General features: G+C 46.0%; 1 protein-coding gene across 2 annotated transcripts in view; it reads left to right on the plus strand.

Moving 5' to 3' along the window:
* The window catches only part of C6PH18orf54 (chromosome 6p C18orf54 homolog), a 203,555-nt gene that overhangs the window by 100,390 nt on the left and 77,354 nt on the right, over nt 1-25,811 (plus strand). For both annotated transcript variants that reach the window (XM_069626996.1, XM_069626997.1), the window contains 2 exons: nt 7,965-8,076; nt 11,330-11,458. In XM_069626996.1, the coding sequence (XP_069483097.1) occupies nt 7,965-8,076; nt 11,330-11,458 (241 nt within the window). The remainder of the gene's footprint in view (nt 1-7,964; nt 8,077-11,329; nt 11,459-25,811) is intronic.

Raw genomic sequence — 25,811 nt, forward strand, 5'->3', positions numbered from 1 at the left:
TTACAATCATTTAAACCGTGATGTGTATTTCTCAATGAGCTCTTCTTTAGGTGGACATGGAACAGAGGCAATGTTGGGTGGCAATGCAGTTGTCCCCTGCACAGGTTCGTTCACAACTCCATGTATGTGCCTATCTAGGACATCAACAATAAGTCTCTCAATAAAGTCATATTGCATATCCTCAAACACTGGTTTGATAACCCATTGTTTACTTCTTTTAGTGAAGGCCTTATTGTAGCGAAGCGTCCCTAAAGTTCCGGTCGTCCTACTTTGTTGACGGCCAACATTATGGTTATGTGCCAAGACCGCTAGAAGAGTCCGATTTATCATGCCCTCCATGCCAAAATGCAATCGTTTTGGCCTATACTTTAGGCACATATTGTGGAACACTCCAAATCTCCTGTGTGGCAGAATTCCGTGAGTCCCCTCAAATCTCTTGTTATAGTTTTATCAAATACAATCTTTTCAATGGCTTTGTGAGTGGGTGATGAAGGAATCAACCACTTCTTCTTCCGTGCCTCCTCTGTGGACAAATGGCCATGTTCACAATTGTGGAAATGTTGGTTTGTGTTCCAGCGGTGAAGGTTGCTACAGTGTAGCATTACTGACCGCCATTTTTCCAGTAGAATTTCCAACGACCCTCCACATGTTTTTGAGCTCCACCAAAGATGGTTGCTGATTGACTTGGACCACTGTGAAATACCTTGCATATCTTTTTTTTTTTACCTGCAGCCGACATTTTTTTATTGATTGTTTTTGCAAGATGCCAAACGTCAAATTGGTGATTTATATTTTTGTACTCTTCTCTCATTGTCTTGGCAATTGAAACGTGTCTGTCCGTGGCTATCAGGTCGATCACCATTCCCCGCGATTGTAGTTCTTGCAATGATGCTACAAAGCCAACTTTCTCCATGGCCACTGAGGATGTACTTTGTGACACCTGCACGACCACTGAACTCACAATTTTCTTACTTTCCATGTCCTGAAAGTGGTAGGTGCAGTACTTGGCTGAAAATCCTGGGCTGTCGCACTGTCCATCACCGGCTAGCCTGAACCGTTTGCCCGCGAATGTACTATCAATAGACATTTTTTCCATTCTCCAAGCTTCGCTAATGGCTGGAAATAGATAATCGGTTTGGTATTTGTAGAACTGAGTTTTCGCAATGAAATGAATTCCCACGAACTGAAAGAAAGACTCTAACTTTTTAAAACTTGAACCACTAAAAAGTGCAGCCGCTGCCAAAGTAGATTGCCTGCTGGCAGTTGCCCCAGCATGGGTTGTGCAGACCATGAGAAAGGATGATATTTTTTACAGGTGGCATGTATTTTAAGGTTAGTGCCTCGAATTGCACAAGTCACATTAATGAATGGCTCCCCACATACTTCCCCACCAACCGAATGCCCACATTTCATCCGAATAATAATATCAATCAAACAACTATCGAATACAATGAATTTGGCCTCTTTCCTTATACTGTCACTCTGCATCCCAGCTGGGTCGGCCTGTAACGTTGAGGACATGTCACTCACATGAAAGGTAGAATCTCTGATATCGTCTTCCGCTATGTTCAGTGATATTGATGGTGTTTCATTGTCGTCCACTTCATTCTCTTCCATTGCAACATCTGTTCCTTCTCCGGCGATGGGTGAATAAAACAATTTCTTCAACTTTCTCGCGGTCTTAGTTTTTGCGGGTGTGGATTCTGTGAATTGATCTCCGACTGCATCCGAACTACCAGGAGGACATTCACTATCAATGGCTGGATGTGGTATAGCTCCGTTGTCATTCACTTCATATTCTTCCCATTGGCACGATGCATCTCCAGTCTCGAGTCCCTGCCAAAAGGTTTGACAAGCAACATCTCTCGTTCGCTTCACTCTCTGTGTAGATCTAGTTCGTACACCCACTCGCAACTAGAGGACAGATTGGAAAAGGGATGTTCAGTTTAAACACAACTTACAGTATTGAACTATTAACAGTGAACAACAACATAATATAGTGACCAGGACACTAACCTTCTTTTGCTTTCTTTTCTTTGAAACTTTCTTGCCTCGAACTTCAACTTCTGGACGCTGTTGCTCCGACTCGTGTGTGCATGTCTCCACTTCCTCTTGCGCTGCAACGACTATATTTTCATGATAAGCACATCCATCACGCACTGACGCTCCATCGACTCCCTGAAACATAGAACTTTCATTAGTATGTATAATAATATTGAAAACACAAAATGTACTTGGGGACTAATACCCACGTACATCTCAATAGCAAAACACGAATGAACGCTTTGTGTAGAACATTCAAACGACAATTATTCACGCATTGTTGATCTAGTTAGATGGAACTGTCAAGATCCATACCTCGGGCTCCTCATAGACTTCCATTGATGATATTATTGAAGATGATGCTTCAGTAACTCCCTGAAACACAGTAATTGCATTAGTATGGTTTTCTATTTTGTTAAAAAGAACATAAACTTTGTGCAGGCGTCAACGGCTCATCTAAATAGACCTGCACAAATGATCAGTTGTCTAAATTAAATAATGGATATGTAAATATGATTCGATTTGCTCGATCGTTGGAAGTGTCACCACCCAGAGATCTGCATCAACTACTAGGGGTGATGTTCTTGTAGAAGAAGCTCCGTCATCTCCCTGAAACATAGTACTTGCGTTAATAAAGAAGGAAGTATAGCGGATGTAATCACGTCATATGATTTCGCTTGATCGAACTGTCAGTATCCATACCTCGAAATGCATAAGAACATCAAGGGACGATGTAACTGCGGTGCACACTTCTGCAAGCTGTTGCGCCGACCCATAACTGCATGCTCCCCCTTCTTCTTGGACTAATGCTCCATCGACTCCCTGAAACATAGGACTTTCATTAGTAATGAACACAATATTGAAAAAAGAAGACACATAGGAGGGCGACGACAGAAGGACATATCAATGGCTAAAAACGAAAGAAACATTGTGTGTAACAATCACGCTACAAGAATGCAAGATCTGATGATCTCCATCGATGGAACTGTCCGGAAACGTACCTCGAGCATCTGAGTGACATCAACGGTTGTCGTCAATGCGTTGGACTCCTCAGCATCTCCCTGAAAGACAGTACTTGCATTATTTTGGATAACAATAATTATAACTGAAAACAAAGACTAGAGGACGAGTACAAGGGTGTACCATTAGGTAAAATAATTACACAATAAATTAAAACTATTGATTTACATGCCTAAAACAAGTCAGTGGCAGAATAGCTAAGTAAGATTACCCGATAGGCGCTTGAAGTGGCTGATGACTGCAATAACGACACGGATGGAGAATCTTCCGCCTTCATATTGAGTGGATACATAAATGGGGAAATTATTGTTAGCTAATGCTACACACTACCGCAAGGCCGAGAGATAAATACGTAAACTTGATTCACCAGTGGAGGGATGTGGACGAATAGAGTGGGAATAGCGGTTGAGAGCAATTTTCGCCTCGCTCGCGGTGTGTTCTTCTTTATTAGCAATGATGTGGAGTACATGTCTGAGCTAAAGTGCCTGCTGCAGATGCGGTATCGATCACCCCTCTTGTCCGCAAAGACTTCTAGGACTCTACTTTCAAGCTCAGACGGTGGATATCCGCAATATCGGACCCATTCTCTTATCTGATCTATTGTCTTAGGGAAAACATGCATTATAGTACCTTCAGATTTATTATGGGTCTTCGAAGGGCAACCGCCAATGGAACAGGCAGGCATTGTGGAAAGTTCTGAAAAGTAAAGATCAACAATTCTCTATGAATACCAATGTGTTAAAAAATTAAATGACACATAAAAGGTTCAATGCAAGGTTCGTTTTGGTTCTTGGAACTATACACGTTATTCACATGCGGATAATTATTTGAATAACTTTAAAAAATAGAAAGATAATTTGACTAAACTCAGAACATGTGACTAGTTCCTTGCATGTACTGTCTTGAACGAAAAGAAATTGGACGCAAAATGATTATGGTACATGGCCTTACCTTGACGAACAAACAGTTAGATGCAGGGATCAGAGTAGTTTCTTGTCGTAGAACAGGGAGCAGTTCACAGGTTGCAAACTGACGAGTTTCCTCGAAGTGGTCACGGAAGTTCACAGAGACGAAGAGCAGATAACCAGCACCTTCACGGGTTGACTAGCAAAGCGCAAAGAAGTTCTCATTAGAAATATGAAGTGGGTTATAAAGAATTCGAAACAGGGGTGTGTTTGTGAATGAATGACGTGTATATGTCGTGGCATTATGCGGTTTGCAGGGGGCCGTCCAGCGTGAAGGGGGATGCTTCGCAGGAGACACGGGGTCTGGAGGTAGACATGGGAACAACAACCCATGCTCTATAGACCACTTTGAAGTGTACATGGTCTTTGGCACCTCTTGGCCTTTATCGCTCCCTGACAGCTCCACTTGGCAGCACAAGTACCCCGGTGCAAACTGCCTTTGATAGGGCGGGGGGGGGGTGGATTAGGGCGGTGGTCGTGCAGACAAGACTCGTTTGCCGCAGGGCCTCACCAAGGAGAGGCCATCTAACTGCATGTAAGAGGCAGGCTGCAGGATCTAGTACATGGAAGGCAGGGGGGTGAGTTTATAAATACCTCACCCTCCCAGGAGAATATATGGGTGCAGTTCACCCTGGAGACCCTGGATGCCTAGGCAGTTAGTCAGCAGCAGGCTGGCCTGTGGTGGCAAGGCGGCACGGGCCAGAGGGGGTCATCTCTGTACCTGGTGCCCAAAAGGATGATTTATTATGATCAACCATATTGATTATTTACCTATAACCATGTTTTGTATCAATAAAATCCAACGGCCTTCCTTTTATTGCCAACGCTTGAACAAAGTGGTGTGGTAAGTATTTTTGGGGGAGGAGGCAAGGCCGGGAGGCTTGATGCCAACCCGCAAAATAACATATGTATGTCTGCTGCATAGGGGTTCAACGGTTATGTGGATTGAAGGTGGGCGGCCAGCGTGAGGGAGGATGCTGGCCGGAGACATGTGGTGTGACAAGACAAGGCACAGGAAGACTATTCAATGGAGACACACTAGATTAATTTAAAAAATCAAAACAACCATTGTTAAAATATATGTTGGGTTTTATTTTAGATCTTAATTTCAATTGAACATAAATAATAAACATCCAGGGAAAATCCGCGGTATTGTCCACTGTCGCTGGGGAAATGTTGTCTAATGGCAAGTACCGCACAGGCAGGTATTACTCTCCGAACGCGGTGTCCGAGCCTCCCGTGAAGCCACCAAGTGAAGCAACGATAGGCCACCAGCCTGTACCACCTGTGAAAATGAAAGATGCAAACTGTATTAAAATGACAAAACTTTCTTATCACTGTCGATTCAGGTAAAAAATGTCATTCTGCTTTGAAAAAAATTCTATCTAGAAAATGCACAATATGGAACCAATTTACATGCATTCGAATGATATGTAGATGTCATTTTATATGTGGGAGACGACCATGACATAGTAGTGGCATCACTGACATCAAAACCATAGTATACTTACTCGTTACTCGGATTACGCAGACGAACGGTGCCGCGAAGTTCGTGCATAAGCACCATCATCATCCTCAACACGGTCCGTGAGAGGCAGGCTTCCCTGAACTCTGGCAGCTCGGTGATGCATTGCGGACTTGGCTCGCCTTCCGAAATGTAGGCCAAGCACCCGGAATTTTCACGGCAGCAGCAGTTCTCGTCCTCAGTTGGCATTAGCTCGCACCGATTGCACGTGCACCAGGTGGAGACGCCGTCCATGCGACATGGTCCAGGCTCTTCATCCGTTGACTGGTCCTCCCAACTGCCGTCCGAATCCCCATCGTTTTCGCGTGCTTGCCTTTCCAGTAGTTCTTGCTCGGTGTACTCGGGCTCGTACATATACGGCATTATTGTAGCCATTGTGTGGTAAAGAAAGTAAAATAATTTACAGAGATGGTACAGGTGTTCACAAGGCCTAGAAGCGGCGAAGGTAGCTGACCAGAGCACAGAAACGAGTCACAGAATACTCAAAGTAACACAGAGAGAGTAATGGAATCGAAAATCTGCTGCTGTGTGTTGTGAAACGGTGTGTTTATACTTATTGAGGAAAGAGGCGTCCTGCCATTTCCATGGCGACACTTCATTAGCTGAGGCACAGCGATTGTTGACACGAAACGTGCTTTGGCGTTGGGAAATGGGTGGTACGCGTCTGCTGATGTCAGGCTCAGGGGCGGGGGATTTGATTTAGTGCCGCAAAAGCAGGTGAGCCAGGGCGATGGGGGGGAAATGATAGGATTATCAGAAAATGGCGGCTGATTTCGAGTGCGTTAATGGACGAAAAGTCGGGTAAGGTCCATAGGAAAGTTTTCTACGATCTACCGAGTTATGCTTAAAAACACATGGCCGAACCGTAGGGACAATAAAAAAAAGTCCCGGAACTATCCTTTAACATATAACTTTTGCCCGCTTTCATCCCTCCCTAAACAGTTTGTTTGCCATTCGCCTTCAAGGGCAAATCTTGAAATATACTCACTCTGTGCCCCCACCAGGGGCATTCCTTCTATCCCATAGCCTCACTAAGTATGCCTGCCTTCAATGAGAACCTTAAGAAGTGCACCAGCAAGTGTCTGGGTTGGTCAAATATTGATTTTGTTCTCCGTACTCTGTATACCGACTCAATCTCCTCACCCTTTAAGAGAGCTGATCCACTATGGAGAAAATGTCAGTAAACAGCTGGTGTGCCATGTCAAAATTAAAGCTACTGTTGATTGTCTCTGATAAATCATTTATGGTTGGTTATTCTGAGTCCATAGCTTTTTAGTTTCATAGGTATAAAGCGCTGTAGTGCCTCCACTGATCCCATTGGGTGGACAGCCACCCATTTAAGAAGCTATTCACAATGAAGTTTGAACACTGTAGCTATATGATAGTTTTTGTTCTGCTTACTCTTCTAGTCTTATAGATGGCATTCACTACGGTAGCTTCAAGAATCTCACTCTTGTTACACCTAGGTATGTGGATCTTAAGTTATGATCAATACATTTACACAACTTGCATATCGGGGGAAACGTTTTCCCATCTGAACAGACTTTGTGGGACATATACACTCAAGGTAGAGTTGCATTTGACACAAGGGGTTGGGGGAGGTTAAGGAACATTGGTAGAGATCAGAGTAGAATGATTCAGTTGAATGCACACTATGGTAGGCAGTCTGTACCAGGCTGGCCTTTGGTTAACAGATAAGTGTTTTACTTTGGTTTTCTCCTCTCCTCATACACTTGTTAGCTTGTGCTTCTAACTTGGTGCATAGTAGGGCTACAGACCACATCTGTTAGACTTAATTCATGTCTTATGTCATCTGCCTCTCCTGTAAGCGGAAATCCATCCAGTGGTTCAGTCAAGGCAAAGCTCCTGACAGTCTGTCAGGTAGCCTGAGATTATGCTAATATATGCATTCCATGGATTGATACCAACACATAGTTTGAGTGTCTCTCTCTGAATAGTCCCATGCCCCATTCATAACATAACTGGATTTGTCGGATTTGTTGTCTTCCTTCAATAAACTAGAAAGCCACGGAAGGGTTCCTGGTCTCTTTCTGATTCCTTTGCAGATTACACCCAGATCATATTCAATCTGGCTAAGACCACTCAAGCTAGAGCTTCTATGTCAGCCTGACCTTGAAGTATGAAGGCTTCTTACCAGATAAAATGTATAACATACCAACCCTTTAACAGAATATAGTCTGCAATTGCCAAACAAACAAGTGCCAGCACCAAAGGTTGGACATATACAGGCTATTGTGGTTAAGGAACGAAGGAGGTTAGTGGGTGCAAAAGTGAAGTGAACACTAGATCCGAAGTAGATCATAGATCAGGATGAAGGTATTAGCAGTGTGCAATATGAACAAAGCTGTATGTTTGAATGATGTTAAAAAATGTGTTTTTTTTTTATTTAGCAAGTCCCCAGTACCTGTTTTTTGTATGGATGGTGAAGACACCCAAGAAGTTAAAGAATCCAGTGAAGGGAGTTGCTATAAGAATATTCTAAAGAATGATGGGCAAGAACAGGTGGGCTAACTTAATTTTCCTACTCACCTGAAAATTGTTTGCTATCAGTGAATGCATTTTCTAAATGTAAACTAATATGGAGCCTAATGTTTTTACTTTAATGCTTTTAGGAAAACCTTTGGACGTGTGTGCACTGTAATACAGTTTAATTTGTATAAGAGTGTTGCCTTTATTTTCATCCCTTTTGCTACTGTAAAAAAAAAATAATATTGTGCTGGTTAATACAAATCTTACACATAGAAAAAGAATACTATGTTAGTAACATTTTCAGTCGTATGCATCCAATTACATCAAACAAGACTTTACTAAGCCAACAGATACCATACAAATTATATTCACAAGCATTTAAAATCATATGTTACATTTTTACTAAAAATGTTATAAGTGCTATAGTCGGTGAAGACATGATTCCCACTATATAGACTGCCCCAAAGATTATCATTATGTGACAATAGACCAGAATTCATCTTGTCCAAGAAACCTTCAGATCTTAGACAAGTCAGAGAGGGGCATTCTATTATAATCCCAGAATGGGAGTCTTGGTATATCAAATTGTTTATGTCCTGCGCATAGGGAAGTGTCGTCTGCCTGGTGAAGGAATGGAGTACACCCCTTCTTCCGTTGTAGGTTCAAAGGAAAAGAGGGGGAGTAAAGTGTATACCCCCTTTCTTCACACTGTAGGCAGCACCATCAAGAAATCATCCACACAACGTAAAGTTTAAGATGAGTTTATAATTGCTGTGCCCTATAGTGAGACACGTGTTCCGGCAAATCTTTGCCTTTTTTAATCAGGGCAAATAAATGTATCGCAGTCTGATGCGCTTAGAAAGGTTTCTGGTTGCCCCGTCAATAGGTTAAATCCCGCCTGGCAATAGTTTACTCGGGCTCCAAGCGTCGGCAACCAACCAAACCATACATTTATTTGCCCTGATTGAAAAAGGCAAGGATTTGCCGAAACACGTGTCTCACTATAGGGCACAGCAATTATAAACTCATCTTAAACTTTACTTTGTGTGGATGATTTCTTGATGGCGCTGCCTACAGTTTGAAGAAAGGGGGTATACTTCCCTCCCCCTCTTTTCCTTTGCATTCTATTATAACATGCTTGTTTCCACGGTTTGAGACTGCTCACAGAACATTTAAACATGTTGGCAGACCATTCCTTATTCCCAGGATTTCCTCAGTGGGTATTAAATTTAGCCGAGAATTCAAACGCGTTGCTATCACGCACACTTGGGAAGGCATACAGATAATTCGGGAGACGGCCAAGAGGTTTATTTTCATGCAACCTAGTGTTATACAATTTATATTTAGCCCTACCCTCGCACATTTCACACCTACAAAGCTCGCTCAAATAACTTCTTTTTTGCAAAAGTGGGGTTGCACTCCAAGGCCTCAAATTTAAAATATAGTTTTTATAATGTAGAAAAGGTCTTACTTTCCATGGCCGCCAGAATGCTCACAGGATTCGTTACTATCTGTTGTCTAAGGTCATAATACAATGTGTTTAATGGTTAATGTCTTGATTTGTCTAAGCAGAGAACTTTCTGGTATAGTATGCTACTAGAGAGATCCATCCCAATTCAAACCTTAAAATATTAATGGGCACACGATTCGGTAAGGTCAAAGCCTTTATGCCAGATTCTCCCCTCCAAATTCTCTAAATGGACTCCTGGATTTGATGGTTAAACTCCAGACCATATAATAGGGACGTAACCACTTTGACTCGATAGAAATCTATATGAGTTGCATAGTCTTTCAACAAATATGTAGTTACATTTTCTCAAGACAAAGTGAAAACCCAGATATGTGATGTCTTGTACCACCTCGCAACTCTGTTACCAATTTCCAAGTAAAACCATATTTCCTCTTATTACCCGAGATTTGTTTTCCATTGTGTATTCATAAAATTGACTAAGCTTGTAGGACCAATTGGGTATGATCCATCAAAATCACGTTATCCCCATATGTAATCCAGCAGACTTTTGTTGTTGTCAGTTTGGGGGAGATAAAAGCCACTTTTCCCATATACTCCCCCCATATCTGAAAGATAAAGATTAAACAGATATGGAGCTAATGCGAACACCTGAAGTAGTCCTTTTGTGGTAGGTATTGCATCAGATAGTTCTCCCTGTGCGTTTTATAAATCGTAATGATGTTCGAAACTTTCCAAGTCACTGGAGTGGACTGACAGTAAAATGTTGTTTAATAATACGAGTAAAATTGAGGCCCATAGTTCCGGAGGACATTTCAATACTATGTTACTGAGCTGCTCTTTTTTTTGTGATTCCTCTTTTTAATATTATGTAACCAGTAAGCTCTTACTGTTTTCATGTGTACGGTTAGCTGGACCCTACCTTGTATTTTCGTTCTTTTTAGTTGTGTTTGCTGTTCAGTGTATTGTCCAACACCTCATGTAGGGTTAAACCTAAAGCTCAACTAAACCATCTTGTAAGGGTGCCACTGGTGATTTAGAGTCTCTTTGGCCCTCCTCCCCCTGGTAAAAAAAAAAAAAAAACTTTTATTTCCCTCCATTGTTGTCCTATTAGTAGCTTACTCATTTCTGGACTTCATGCAGTTTCTCTGTCAGATTCCTGAAATATGAAAAACGTTCTTCTTTATAGCTCTAGTTTCAATAGGTCTATGTTATGAAACCCAAAGCGCACAAGTTCGAATTGATCAGTACATACTGAGATCCATGTGCAACTCCTACTCAGATTTCAATCATGGAAGTCTGGCTTAACTTTTCTTCCTCCTGAGATAGAAACATTCCACACTGCTGAATTGGTTCATGAAATCTGCCAATATAGTGCTTTGAAGCAATTAAAATCCAGCATTGGAGCACTCAACTTGATTATTAATAGCATTAAACCTCTTCTTTGACAAGAATAACCCTATCTTTCTAAAATAACCTAAGCATATCTCCTTTAACCACAAAGGTTAAAACCTTGAAGCCTTCACATTTAAGCTTCATTACTTTAGTTAATTTTAGCCAAAACGTTCTTAATTATAAGTTAATCTTTATTCAACTACTTGTGAACCTGCATAGAGAAATTTATTTGAAACAGTCAGGGTATGTTTAATGTGTAGAATGATAAATGGAAATGTTGGTTTTGAAGAGTAGAATTACTACAGTAAACGTGAGACCTCGCATTGTGTAACATCAGAAATCGTATTTATTGAATTTACTTAGATAATGTGAAATAGTTATGAAGCAAACTGTTTAACATGCATATTTGTCTTTATTTTGTAGGAGAGCACTCTTTCAGGGGGACACCATCATGGTCCTGTAGAAGCCCTTAAACAGATGTTATTTAATCTTCAGACTGTGCAGCAAAGCTTTGCTCATGGTCAATCCATTGAAGAAAATAAAGAGATAAAAGTAAGGTGTTGCCCTAGATCATGAAGCCAGTTTGAATTTTTGTGTATGGGAGAGTTGGGCTTGCTGATGCGCATTCACACTCTATTTGCTGCTAAAAATGTGCAGCATCGTCCTTTGATAAGTATGTAGCCAATGCTACATTCAATAGTTTATTTGCCCTTATTACTTACATTGTCTTGTGACTATATTGATCACAAACCTAGGTCTGGGGTTATAAGGCGTATCCCCTATGTCAAGGCATATTTAACAGAACTTTAAAGTAGTCTAGTGGCTGGTTAAAGGGGGCTGTTGTCTATTCCCATCCCACCACTTAATATACCTATACATTACATTATGCGTACTTGTAGCGGCAAGTGATGTATATGAAGAGTGGGCCGTTGGGACCGGGGGATACAAGGTACAATTATGTGTTGATTATTGTTGATACAGATGGTTCATATTAAAAGTAACACACCATCGGGGTCCTGGGAGTGTCTCTCCATTGGCCTGTTAGTCTCATCCAGAGTGTTTAGCTCACCATCCTTTCACAGAACAGAAATTCCAACTAGGTATCGGCCTTTGTGCTGCCCAAGGGCAGTCCAGAACCAAAATGCCAGGCAATTCTCTTCTGAACAAGAGTACCAACAGAAACCCCAGACACATGTTTCGGCCGGGTTGGGCCTTGTCAGTGAGGTGGAGCTGTGCCTCTCTAAGAACAGTGAGCCAAATATGTGTCTGGGGTTGCTGTTGGTACTCTTGTTCAGAGGAGAATTGACTAGCATTTCGGGGCCGGATTTCCCAAGGGCAGGACAAAGACTGATGATATTTCTCCTCTGTGAAAGATAGTGAGCTAAAGACTCTGGGTAAGGCTCTCGTAACCCGGGACTAATGTCCGGCAGAGGGACTCCCAGGACCCCCCTTGTTTTTTACATAAGGTTAAAAGTTACCATTTTAAATATAGATTGTTGATATTCTCCAGCATGGGGTCTGGCATGGATTCACATGATCATGAATATTCCCCGTCGTCAGGCTGGGAATCCTCGGTAAAGATAAAATCAGTATCCGTTTTGTTTCTAATCTGTCTTTCTTAGTAGTAACCAATCACTGATCTCTGGGTCATACTGCCCCCAGCCAATGACTGCCCTCTCCCTAAGCCCCGCTCCTGGCAGCCATCCTCAGATTTTTACCGCACGCTCAAGTGTTGGGAGTCCTCGTGTTTAGCTCTCGAGTTTTTTACTGCGTTTTCACACTTTTTCAGGAGATTTTCTCATTTTATCGATTAATCGAGCCTCAAGCACCACCGTTTCTACTTCCCATAACGGAGACCCGTTTCGGAATTCTTCTACGCCCCTCAAGGGTGAAGTTTTCGTCGAGTTTACACTTCTTGGAGGATTCCAGAAGATATGCAGCCTACCTCAACGGACATGGCCCAGGACAAGGGAAGCTCGACGCCCGGATCCAAGCTGTTCAGGAACTGCCCTGGATGCGGATTATATAACGTTTTAAAGGTGGACGAGCATTTGCGATGTCTCTACTGCCTTCATGAGGACAAGACGCACGTGGAGAAGGACTGTGCGTTCTGCAAGAACCTTTCGGAACGGACCAAACAAGATCGTCGTTCCCGCCTCGCCGCCTGGCTAGAGAAGGGTACATCAGGTGAAAAGGCGAACAAGAAGTCTGAGCGGTCTTCTAAGTCCTGTGAGGGCGCCCTGGTGCCGGGGGCCCAACATAAGGCCAAGCACCGCAAGTCCGTGGGCACCGGGAGCGCTGAAAGGTCGGGCTCTTCGGTTGCCAAGCAGGGCGCTACTTCCCCGGCACGTTCGGCCACGAGCCAGCCCCCTGGAAGTCCGAGAAACCGGGTAGGCCGCTGGAGCGGACCCGGTCGATCTCGAAGGGGGAGCGAGGCGTTGACCCTCCCCCCCAAGGCGAAGGCCCAGGACGCACCTAAGGTGGTGAGGGCTTTGATCCACCCGGCTAAGGCCTCTACTGAAGTGGTCGCTGCGACCCTGGCGGAGCCGGCTGAGACTACGCCAGTGGAAACGGCGTCTGGGCCCAGAGTATCCCTGCCACCACGGAGGGAATCTTCTTTCCAGCCCATCGCTAAGACCCCCGTGAAGCCCCCGGCTGAAAAAGAGGGTGGGGGCAGTGGCCAATACAGACTCGGAATCAGCCTCTGAGGAGGAACTGGTGGAAACCGAGAAGGGCCTCAACGAGAGGTCCATAGCCCTCAACAAGAGGTTCATGAGCCTCAAGAAGGGGTTCGATCCCAGGGGACGGTTCCCGCTGATGTGATCGAAGATGGCGACGATGACGACGAACAGGGCCCAGTGGAGCGGCCATCCCGTCTGTCGCAGCCATTGCCCGAGCCCCAAGATAGCTCGGCGGCCATTTTGTTGGCAATCCAATCCTTATGTACCGAGATAAGGATGAGATTACCACGCACCCCGACGGAGGAGCCAGAACCAGGCCCGTCGGGAAGCCCTCCGAACAAGCAGAGGAGAGTCCACCCCGCTCCGCCCTTCGTACCTGCGAGACCGGTGGACCCCTCATCCCCCTTGCCGGAGACTAGAGAGGATACGGCGACGGATACAGCGACGTGGACGGACTACAGGTGTTAGCAGTAAACCCACTTGGTAGCAGTCTGTACCAGCCAGATTTACCTGGTTGCTGTGGCTGAGCAGTCAGACTTCCCTCAAGAAGAGTTAGGCAGTATGCAGAGTATACACAATAGGCACTCAGACACAATAATACAAGCAAACACTGACCAGAGCTTTGGTATCAAAGTATATAATTATTTATTTAAAAACACTGTTTGAAACACTCCAGCACTCTTATTGTAAAATACTCTAAACACAGTTACTATTATAATATATACAACCCTTATTCCTTATCAGATATGTCTTAGTTAACACCACTTATTTTCATACAGAGGTGAGCGCTTAACTATAGATGGCACTCCAATAAGTTTATGAAAAAGGAACGGAAAAAGACAGAATATGGAAAGGTACACCACTCTAAGATTTAGGACCACTATTAGCAAGGCAGAAGAGCAAAAGTCACTTGTGAGCCAAAGTCCATAGGCTGGGCCCACTCTTAGAGAGAGCAGAGCACAAATGCGCCCAAGATCACACCGTTACACTAGGCTTAGAAAGTCTTGCAGAGAGTTTGAAAAGAGTTTAGAGAGGCTCAGAAAAGTTTAGCCAGGGTGTCCCAGGCTAACCCAGGTTCGAAAGCCGGGGGCTAAATCTACCCCATACAGTCGGTGGCAAGGGAAGCCAGGCGGGACACGGTACCTTAAGTGGGAAGGATCCTCCAGCGGTGGCAGTTGTTCCTGGCAGTGGGTGCAAGTCTCGTCGTCGTCCAGGGGAAGAGAAGATCTCGACTTGGAGGAAAGATGAAGGTCGTTGCACTGCCAGGGGAGAAACCAGCCGCAGAGTTTTCCGGTTAAAGGTATTACCCTTTAATTCGCGGTCGTGGTAAAACGTAGTATCCCGGTTGCCGGGGTGCTTGGCACAGGCAATGCGGCCACAAAATACGTCGGGAAGGCGAAACGACGGTGAAACTGGTTATCCCCACCAGTCAAAGGAAGAAGACTCTCCGGCGGGAGATCTCCTCTGTCGTTGGGAAAAGTGGTGAGACGGTCCAGCAGGGCTCCACCGGTGGTGTTGTGGGAGGTCGGCTCAGCTTCTCCCTCGGATTCTTAGGTCCTGTGGCGACTTCTGAAGTTCCAGTCCCCAAAGCCCTGCTTTTATGCAGAAAACCCCCATTCACTCAGCCTAGATATCACTCAAACATGCTAAGTGGTGAGCCGGCCGGCTCACCACTTGGGCCAATCAGGAAGGAGTGTGACTTGAGTTGCCTAGGCAACTCAGTCCAGGGTGCCTAAATATCCCCCTCCACCCCGCCTAAGTACCCCAGACAGAGTGGCACCACTTTGGAGGGCTTCTGTGGAGAAGCCCGCCAAAAAGTGGAACAAAGGGCTCGACTTGGGTTGGAGTCACAGAAGAGAACACAAACGCCATTTTAGAACCGAGTTTTGGCAAAAATACCAACCGGAGAATTAATATTAATTAAATAAACCTGCGGTATGTTCGAGGCTATCGTAATTAAATAAATAAAGATAGTAGCCTCGAACAATGGAAAAATCCCATAATGAAATATTTGCAGTTGAATATAAAAAGTAGTATCCAGTGCCACCAGCCAAAACTCGATCAGGGGGACAGAGACGTGCCCCCTCGACTAACAGACTCCGTGGCAATTCAATTGCCGAGCCAGTACGTCCACAATATGATGGTTTGTACTGGTTCTGTTCAGAATTCAAGACTAGTAAAGTCAATGGTGACTTTACATGCCCTGGGAGATAGTAGTCAGTCCCAGGGTATGGAGTCTATACTGGGGGGGTCACTATGACACCCCTGTGTTACTGCACTGAGGGTGATGTGTGACACACATCACAAAAACACATGAAGCCCTATGGGGGAAAAGACCCCATAGGCCATTAAACACATCTAGAGTCAAAGAAACACACTCAAATCATGCCCAAGAGTGAGGGTAAAAAGAGTCTCACTCTTGGCAGGAGAAAAAAATAAACCCCAAAAATCCAGCAAAGCTGCTGGGGGACTCACTAGGTTAGGAAATTCAGCCTAAACAGAGAATTCGCCCTAACACGGACGATGCCGGCAGCGATGACACGGCGGACATCCCGTCATCACCCCCCCCCCCCCGCGGGCGTCTTCCATCCGACGAGGTTGGCTCTTAACACGCCATGATAACCAGGGCTTCCAAGCTCTTCCAGCTCTACCCTGAAGAGCAGATAAAGGAGGGGTTTCTGTACCAACGACGAGAGGCCAAGAGGAAGACCGTCCTCGCGGTGCCTCTACTCGACGACATCTGGGACGAGGGGCTTGCTGTCCTCAAGAACCCTTCCACGACACCCGCCAAGAGGGACAGGTACGAGAAGAAGTACCGAGTCCCCGATGCAGCCCCCTTGTGCCTCAGGGCCCAGCCCACGCCAGACTCGGTCGTCTTGGCAGCGGCTAAGAAGAAGTTAGACTCTGTGGGATGACGATTAAGGCTGCCAATGCCTTAGCGATCGTAGCCCCCTACGACAGGAGGTCTGGTTCAAGATAGCTCCCCTGCTAGACTTCCTGCCTGATGACAAAAGGGCAGAGGCCCTAGAAATTCTGCAGGAAGGCGAGGGGGCGTCGGATCACGCCATAACGGTGGCAATGGACATTGCCGATACCGGATTTCGCCAACTGGGCAACAGAGTTTGCCTCCGACGACGAGGATGGCTCAAGGCGACAGACTTTCGCCAGGAGGTCCAGGCCAGATTGTTGGACATGCCGTTCGACGGCAACAACCTTTTTGGTAAGGCAGTGGATGAGTCTCTACAGGCCATCAAGACCGACTCGGAGATGGCCCGGGCCCTAGGGGTGCTCCAACAGCGACGGCCCTTTCGGAGCTCCGGAGGCAGACAGGGTGCCTCCAAAGGATCCAGCGGTGGTTCCTCCAGCTACCGCCAGGTGGCCCGCTCTTCCTCCCAGGAGGCCTACAGAGGTCGCGGCAAGCAAGGGGGATCCCGCCGTCATCGCCAAGGAGGCCAAGGCGGCAAGGCCGCCTCCAAGCAAGACTGACCCGGCCGGGTTGTCGGGCCCCCATCATGGAAGACTGCGTTCCTCGTGGCCATCGCCTCCGCACGACGAGTGGGAGAGATCCAGGCCCTATCTTGCAAGCCTCCATACTTGACTTTTCATGACACAAGGGTGGTGCTGAGGACGCACCCCTCCTTCATGCCCAAGGTGCCGTCGGACTTCCACCTCAACGAGCCCTTGGTGTTGCCAGTTTTCTTCCCGTCTCCTTCGATGCCGGCCGAGAGGACTTTGCACTCGCTGGATGTAGCTAGAGCAGTGAAGTTCTACGTGGATCGCACAAAGAGTTTTCGGAAGACGTCACAGCTGTTTGTGAACTTTGGATCTGTGAATCAAGGGAAGGCTCTCTCGAAGACTTCCATTTCCAGATGGCTCTCCGGCTGCATCATGCACTGTCACCGGTTGGCAAACCGACCGCTGCCCGGCCGTCCGAGAGCCCATTCGACCAGAGCGATCGCTGCTACCACGGCGTTCCTGTCTGGTGTGCCCCTGCTAGACATCTGCAGGGCTGCTACGTGGAGGTCGGCGCACACCTTCGCAAGATTCTACTGCGTCGATCGGGACTCCAGGGAGGAGTCCAGGGTCGGCCAACCAGTGCTGCGCAACCTGTTCGCCTAAGGTGAGCATGGTGAGGAGATAAGAATTGCTTAATGTTGAGTTTTGGATGTAATGCTTAATGTTGAGCCTTTGCCACCTCCCGTGGTTGTGCATGTGTGTACTGCTATGTATTCTTGTATTCATGAGCATGTGAATCCATGGCAGACCCCATGCTGGAGAAGGAACAAGTTACTTACGTGTAACTGTTGTTCTCCAGGATGGGTCTGGCATGGATTCACATGCGAACCCTCCCGCCTACCCCTCTGCGGCTCTTCACTTGGTCATACTGCCACTTTGCGTGCTACCAAATTTGAGGATGGCTGCCAGGGGCAGGGCTTAGGGAGAGGGCAGTCATTGGCTGGGGGCAGTATGACCCAGAGATCAGTGATTGGTTACTACTAAGAAAGACAGATCAGAAACGAAACTGATACTGATTTTTTCTTTACCGAGGATTCCAAGCCTGACGACGGGGAATATTCGTGAGAATGTGAATCCATGCCAGACCCATGCTGGAGAACAACAGTTACAGGTAAGTAACTTGTTCCTTTCTGTAGTTTAGAACCTATATCACTGTGTTACAAATCACAAAACATGAATGTAGCCGTTTTGAAGCTGCTATTTTTTAAACCATTACTTGGCCAAGGCCTTGAATAATTCTCATCATACTACACCTGCACGGCGAGTTCCTTAGTTTGCATGCTCGTCCTAAGAGGAATGCACTCACCGCCTGGGGACGGGTGACATAATATTTACGTGTGCTTTTTGGAAAATGGTGCATGTCACCATAAACACACTTCATATTTGGGGCAATGCTGCCACCTAAAGGCCAGCCATGCACAATAAAACATGTATTTACCATTTACTGCCTGCAGTAAATGTCAAATAAAAGTTTCAAACATCCCCATACTCGCCAGCAAGGTCGTGAACTATGCAAATAGTACTCGTCCTAAAATCGCAGTGCCAATGCAAGTGGGTTAGTAGATTTTGCAAGCTCTGTAGCCTATAACTGAGGATGTTTCTTGAACCTAAATATTTACGATTATGATGTTTCATAGACTTAATCTATACGCTCCACTTGGAAGTTCACTTGGTTACATTTTGCACACGTTTATCCCGGGTCTTATCTATCACATCTAGAGTGTTACCAAATATAGTTTTCTGGGCGTTGATGCCTGACATTTTCCCTGCTGGGTTGCAGTGGCGGCTGGTGAGTTTGAAAGTTGGTGGGGCGTAAATTTTCCAGGGCGAATTTAGTAGCGAGCGCGCGCAGCGCGTGAGCCCACCCACCCAAGGGTGGTGCGGGGGGGTTCTCCCCCCTCGAAAATTTTGGAAAATGGCCTACAAAATGTGCAATTTACTGTCCAAAAAACCCACCGAAATATGAAAAAAAGCATTCGGTTTTACATATTAATGGTGGTGCACTATTCTTACGTGTGCAAGTGTGATGGTGTATTTTACAGCAGCTTGTATTGAGAATAGCTGGTACTATGGTGTCTGCATAAAGAAATTCATTATATAGTCAGATAAGCATGTACTTAGAATCCGTACCAGCATTCAGGCAATGGGTGCTTGCTCCGAAACACACCGAACAGCTACAGCAAGCATACACGCAAACAATATACAGCAACGCATATTACACTAAAAAACAAAACAGGGACAGCGTTGGCGATAATAGTGAAAGCTTCACACATACATTCAACAGGTGCAGCACAGGATGACAAGAGCAAACTTTCCTCTCACACGCAACGAACAGGTACAGCAAGCGTGCAAGAAGTGCACAGTGCCTTTAAACACACAGCAAGTACAATGAGGGCAGTTGACATAAGTGTTACACTAAAAAACAAAACAGGGACAGCATTCGCGATAGCAGCAAAAGCATCACACATACACCGAACCGGTACGGCGCGGGATAAGACGAGCACACCTTGCTCTCGCGCACAGGACAGATGCCGAAAGCTACCCCCACACACGGTGAACTAATTCAGCAGTGGCAGGAGCATCGAAGGATGTCCATGGTCAGGAAACAGTCAGTGACAGTGCACGCTTAACATGAGCAGACGGAACATTTACAACGCAGGCAGCTGAAGTTCAAACTTGCCTAGCATAGGCAACAGATGCAGTGCAAATAACAGCAGTGGAAACCTCGCTCACACACAGATAACATGCAATGCATGGGCAGCAGCACACAGAGCTTTCAAGGGCATCCGTGATAAATGCTCCCATTGCAGTCACCAAACCACAGGCCCTGCTCCTGACAGCAGCAGTGCAAGATCGCAAAACAACCATGTGGGGTTTAATACATTAAATTGCATTGTAATATCGCGCTCCATGCTGTAGTCCATCCTCTAAGCACGGTAGCAATGGCAGCAGTCCAGCAAGCTGTGTGTGATGTTTTAGATACAACCTAGAGCCATTTTAAAAAGATTTCCTCTTGTCAAATTCAGAGAATTCTGACCTGTGAGGAAGTGTCCAAACCTTCTGAATTAATGCGTTTAATATCTGCAGCCTAGCCGTGTGATGTAGTTTCCCTGTGACTTGAAACCGATGCCGACACCATCGGGAACTCGCTATCAGCGGAACCTCGCTTGCTCACTGCAGCCCGAGGAAGGTGCAGAGTGACCAGGCAGCCGGCAGAAAGACACTGGGAAAGAGTGCTACTATAGCAGGACTCAGGGATCGAGACGAGGTTGGAAAGTGGTTAGAAGACAGCACCATGAGAACAGGTGTAAACTAAACAATGGGGGAGGAAACGGGGAAGATAACTGCGTGCCCAGGCAACTGCACGTCCAGTGCCAGTGCCATTTGTACAAACAGTCAGGGTCAGACTGGGCCATACAATTGTATCGGACATCAATGAAAAAGTGGCCCATATTTGCAAATGACAAGCCATTCCTTTTGTGACAGACTGTTTGAATAGTACCCAAGGGGGAGATTTTTTGATAAAATGTCATGCAAATTGTGCATTTAAAAAAATATGTATTCAGCAACACTGGTCAAACTTATTTGGCGCATAGTGAGGTAACTCAACAAACTGGCCGACATTGGCCAAAAAAGTGGCCCACTTTGGCCCCATAAACTCGCCCACTCCAGCATTTTGTGTTTTTGGTTCGGCCATAGCCCTAATGCCCTATCAGTCAATCTGAGCCTGCAAACACGACAACACAGGCTCACACTTTGTCTGCCTGCAAATAGATATGCGGTGCCACAGCCATCTGCTCTGATCCCAAAGCCAAAGGTAAATGGAGGAATCAGAGAGGAGCGCAGAGATCCAGAGGGCAAATGATAAGAACCGTATGCCTCATTGGGCCGCTAGAAGACAGAGAAGCAGGAGGTCTGTGCGAGGGCTGAATATCTCAAAGGGCAGATGCTAAATACACCATAGTCAAGTCAGTGCCTCCCTAGGTAGTTACCCAGTAGTGTGAATTGTGTCCACAGCCACATGATGTTCTGAAGGGGTCATTAGTCTATGGGTTGAACACAATATCGATCGATACACGAAAAGAGATATTATTAATAATAATAATAATAATAATAATAATCCACCCCAGGGCCCAACAGCATCTTCCTAGAGGAATGTCCAGCTTGTATGACAAAAACTCTATTCTTCAGTAATCAGCTCATATCAATCAGTGATCTCAACCTATAGATCACTGACTTCTCCAACACTGCCACTAGCGACATCATCACAAGTGTGTCCAATCTGTGTCTATCTCATTGGGTGCCTGGTCGGACTCGCCGTCATGGGCGTGTGAGCGTTGCTTCAACAGGGAGCGGCGCTCTGGGGAGGCAGCAGTGATCTCGGGAGTTCCTCTCCCTGTCAGGGGAGCGCCTACGGGTTAGCCCAGGCAGAAGAGATATAACCCGTGGCCTGCTGCACCACTTTCCCCTATCTGTGCCCTACAACGGGCCTGGTGTTGTAATTAGAGTGAGGAATGAGTTTGGAAATAATGGTTACCCGCAACAGGTTTTTAGCATACTGCATTGTCTCGCAGCATGTTAACCCAATATAAAACAACAGGTTTTTATCTTTTCTTTGGTACACGAGGGACGAGCATTACCAGCCGGGGGTTGGGTGAAAGAGGGGTTTCCCGGAAATGTATTATAACAGGACAATAAAAAGGTATACATTGAAATCAACAGTTTACCATGATTTCTGACAAATTGCTCGCTGACGCTTTACATTATAGTCACACGGTATCGTGCATATGATGCCATTCTTATTTTAATACACTCTTTACTGGAAGAGGTCGAAAAAGCAGCACACCAGCATGCATTCGTCGCGTTATTACCCACGCCAAGTCAAATTAACAATTAAGTTTATCTCCAATTAGTCAGTCAGAATGATGACAATCTGTTTACACAAACGCAGCCGCGGCCCGCGACCACGCATCTGCTAATTGTGCCGTTTTATATTTTCGGCATTTTTTTTCCGACAAATGCCGAAAATATAAAACGGCACAATTGGCAGATGCGTGGTCGCGGGCCGCGGCTGTGTTGGGCAGCAGCAGCGCAGGCCTGCCAGTGCCTGCCCTGGGCTTTGCGCCCCGTGCGCAAGGCCATGGGCAGGCACTGGCCAAGGCAAGGCCCTTGGGGCACGGAGTGGGGTTAAAAAACAAATAGGCCCAGGCCAGGGCCAGGCGGCCCTCGCCTTGGTGGTAGCGGGCGGCCCGCTACCACCAAGGCTCACAGCCCGGCAGCAACACTGAACGACGTGTAGGCCAAGGCCTACACGTCGTTCAGTGTTGACTGGGCCTGGGCCGTGGTGGACCACATAGTTTGGGCCCGGGGAGGGGAGTGTGTGTAACACTCACTCCCGAGTCCCCGGTCCCAAACAGAGAAGAAAAAAAAGTTAAACAAACATGGGGATGGCCGGATCATGGGGTACTTACCGCGGCGCCGTGCAGCAGCACTCGTGTCGTGTGTTGTTCACTCGACGTCGGATTAGAAAGAGAAACAGACGTGTGAAGGCGGCGCAGGCGCACGTACACACCCTGCGCCGCCAGTGAGTCATCATAGATACAGTAATGTCATTGGCTGTTTGCCAGCCAATGACATTACTGTATCCATGGCAGGGGAGGGAATCTGAATTTAAGTGCGCTGTTTGCGCACATTTTATACTGGCGGGGCCACCCCTGGAGCGCCCCACCAGACTTCCAATTAAAGGGGCTACGTAGAGTGCGTGGGGCTAGGAGCTCCACGCACTCTACTATAGAAAAACATTTACTAAATTGGGACGCGCCCCGCTGTTAAAGCCGGCCCGGCCTGGTACACGAAATGCAGGCATTTTCTAAGCTAAAAGAGATTCAATCGTAGAAGTTTTCTGATTGAATCTCTTTTAGCTTCCTCTTTCTTTTCTGGGGGGGGGGGCGGCGCCCGGCCGCCCCATGATAGCAGCCGCCACTGCTGGGTTGTATTGCGTCTCTGTTCAACTCCATGAAATGTATATTGTTACCTCTGTATCAAGCTATAATTCTTATTATTTGACCATTGGCCTTCAGTTTTATAAGAACCGGTTGTGCATAGAACATGAACTGTTTAGGGTACTTCTAAATGAGTACAATCCAACTGGTATGCCTTTCTAACTTTCCCAGGAGGATCACCTGTCCAGATTAAGAGCTGAATAGTCTGTGCCCTTCTCAACAAAGCATGTCTCATTCTGTTGCCCTTTTGTGTGCTTGCCCCCAAATCTTCAGATAGGCTTTTAAAGTAGGAGTTTTGAACTCTCTATTTTGTGAAGTTTTGAGTAAAATGATATTTTCCAGTGCATAAAAGTAAAAATCCAGTTCTTACAGTGGGTGTTTTTTTTTTTGGTGACCAAAAAATATATTTTAAATACCCTGTAGTTGTAATTCATAGTCCTTTTTGTATAGTGGCCCGAATGGGGCTTGGCTAGTATAGGTTCCATGCTTGTCCCCTCAGGGATCCTAGAAATAGAGACACCAGGACTATAGTTACATGGTGATTCACGCCCACCATTTTTATATGGGGCGGCGGACTGTATCTGCACTTGTCCACAATTTGGGCACCATATTCTCTTTGGTTATTCTCATCTGTTCACGACCAGTATCAACTGGAAGTGCGAACTGCTGGGGAGAATTCTCATTTCTGTGCTAATTCCCTTCAACCTTAGAGACCCCCCGCTCCTTTGCTGGACTTTAGGACTTTTCATTTTTATCCTGGAGTTAGTGAGACCTTTTTCTCATTCTCTCATATATTTTTGATCTGATCTGGACTCTCTGTTTCTTTGTTTTTGGAGTCTGACAAACTCGATAGGCATCACCTTTTGTATTGTGACACACTGCACGTTCAGTTCAGTGTCACAGAGGTCCTTTGGATTTCTCATAAGGTTTAAATACCTTCTCTTGGGTAAACTACTGTTCCCAAGAGTAGTAAAGTGAAATTGACTTTACTTGCCTGTTTTTCGTATGCAGGTCCAGTACACCCCATCTTATGTGGAAGTACTGAGGGTTTACTTAGTAGCCCCTTTTCTTACTTACTCATGTTACATTTATATGTTACCCGCACTACATTTAATGGCTGGTGGCAGTGATTTAATTTTCCTACCATTGTGCATTTTTACCGCAGGCTGAATCGTCAGCTGCAGTATTGCATGAATGGATGCCCATTTTGTTAAAATGGCCCGGTCTTCTTTTTTTGCCATTTCTTGCTTTAGATGTCTTTCTTGGGTTTTACTATGTGCGCCAAATCAGGTTTAACCCTGTTCGTTTTGTCTTTGGCGGTCTTCAGTGCTGAAGCCCGCCTCTGGCTCTTGTGAGGTCTTTCTTGGGTTTTACTATGTGCACCAAATCAGGTTTAACCCTGTTCATTTTGTCTTTGGTGGGCTTCAGTGCTGAAGCCCGCCTCTGGCTCCAGTGTGTCCGGCAGGGCAGGAAGCGAGGGAGGGGCTCGAAACTCCCTGCCCTTAGTTTCCTTGGTTACCTGAATGCACCCAGTGCTGATTGGTTGGCTGGCTGTCCTGCTGTGTTGGTAATAGCGAGGCTGTGCATGAATGGGAGAAACCTGCATAAAAGGCGAGTTCTCTTGAACAGAAGGCAGAGTCGACCACTTAAAGAAACATCCAACGAAGGAAAGTGGAAGCTTGCTGCACCTTCCTGGACCATTTGAACTGACCAGTGAAGCTCTGCTGCAGTGCTGAAGGTCCACTTTTTACGATCGACTAGAGAAACCTGGAACGGATGACTTCTTCCCTTGGGTTGGTGGGACTAACTGACCCCAAGACGAACTCTGCTGGAAAACCTCTCCCTGCTGGCTGTACTTCTTAGCTGCTGCTTACACCGGGTGCCAGGGTCAGGAAAACCTGAATCGAGCACATCGTCTTTAAGCCGGACCCGATCACCAGGAAGATCCTGAGAACCCTCCCGAAGCAGGATGAACAAAGCCTGAGCCACCTCAACAGAGTGCTGGACCCCAGAAACAGGGGACTCCAGGAACCGCAGTGGTCCTATTGACCGGTAGATGAAACCGCGAAGTGCTGCTGAATTGGAAATTGCCCATAGCCACTGACGACCTTCGAACTGCAGTGCAGAAGTCCTCCAGGCGTCCTTCCTCTTGTCCCCACGACTGAGGCCCAGGAACCCAGGACTTGCAGGACTGCAACCTGAACAGAAGCCAACTGGATCCTCTTCTTCTAACGTAAGGTACTGTCTTGACTAAGGGGTACTGTTTGGTCTGTAGCTTGCTTGTTCTCACTGGAGACTTGCAGTAGCTGCTTTTTCTGCAAAGTTGCTTGCAGCTTTGTCCTTCACGAGTCTTAGCAGCTTGTGGCCCAACAGTGTTTCTTTCTACATACTCTCTTAAAACCTTGTGCAAGACTGTTGTTCTATCTAAAGAAGTCCCTCAGCTCCCTAGACATTGTGCAAAGTAGCTTTGGCTGTCCTTGCTCCTTGCAGACTCTTCTGACCCATTGACTTTGGTTTTAACCGTCCCTCATATGTGGTGCATAAGTTTAACTTGTATTGCTGGGAAACGTCCTTGGGAGATTGAAAAGTATTCACATGCTCTGAGAACCTGTTCACCTTTTTCCTCCCATAACCTTTTCCTTTTCCACAACCTCTGCATCGTATTAAGTGTACAAAGTGATATATCTATGTCCACAGTGTCCTAGT

Source organism: Ambystoma mexicanum, chromosome 6p (genome assembly GCF_040938575.1).
Source record: "Ambystoma mexicanum isolate Mex_15411 chromosome 6p, UKY_AmexF1_1, whole genome shotgun sequence".
Classification (NCBI taxonomy): Eukaryota; Metazoa; Chordata; class Amphibia; order Caudata; family Ambystomatidae; genus Ambystoma; species Ambystoma mexicanum.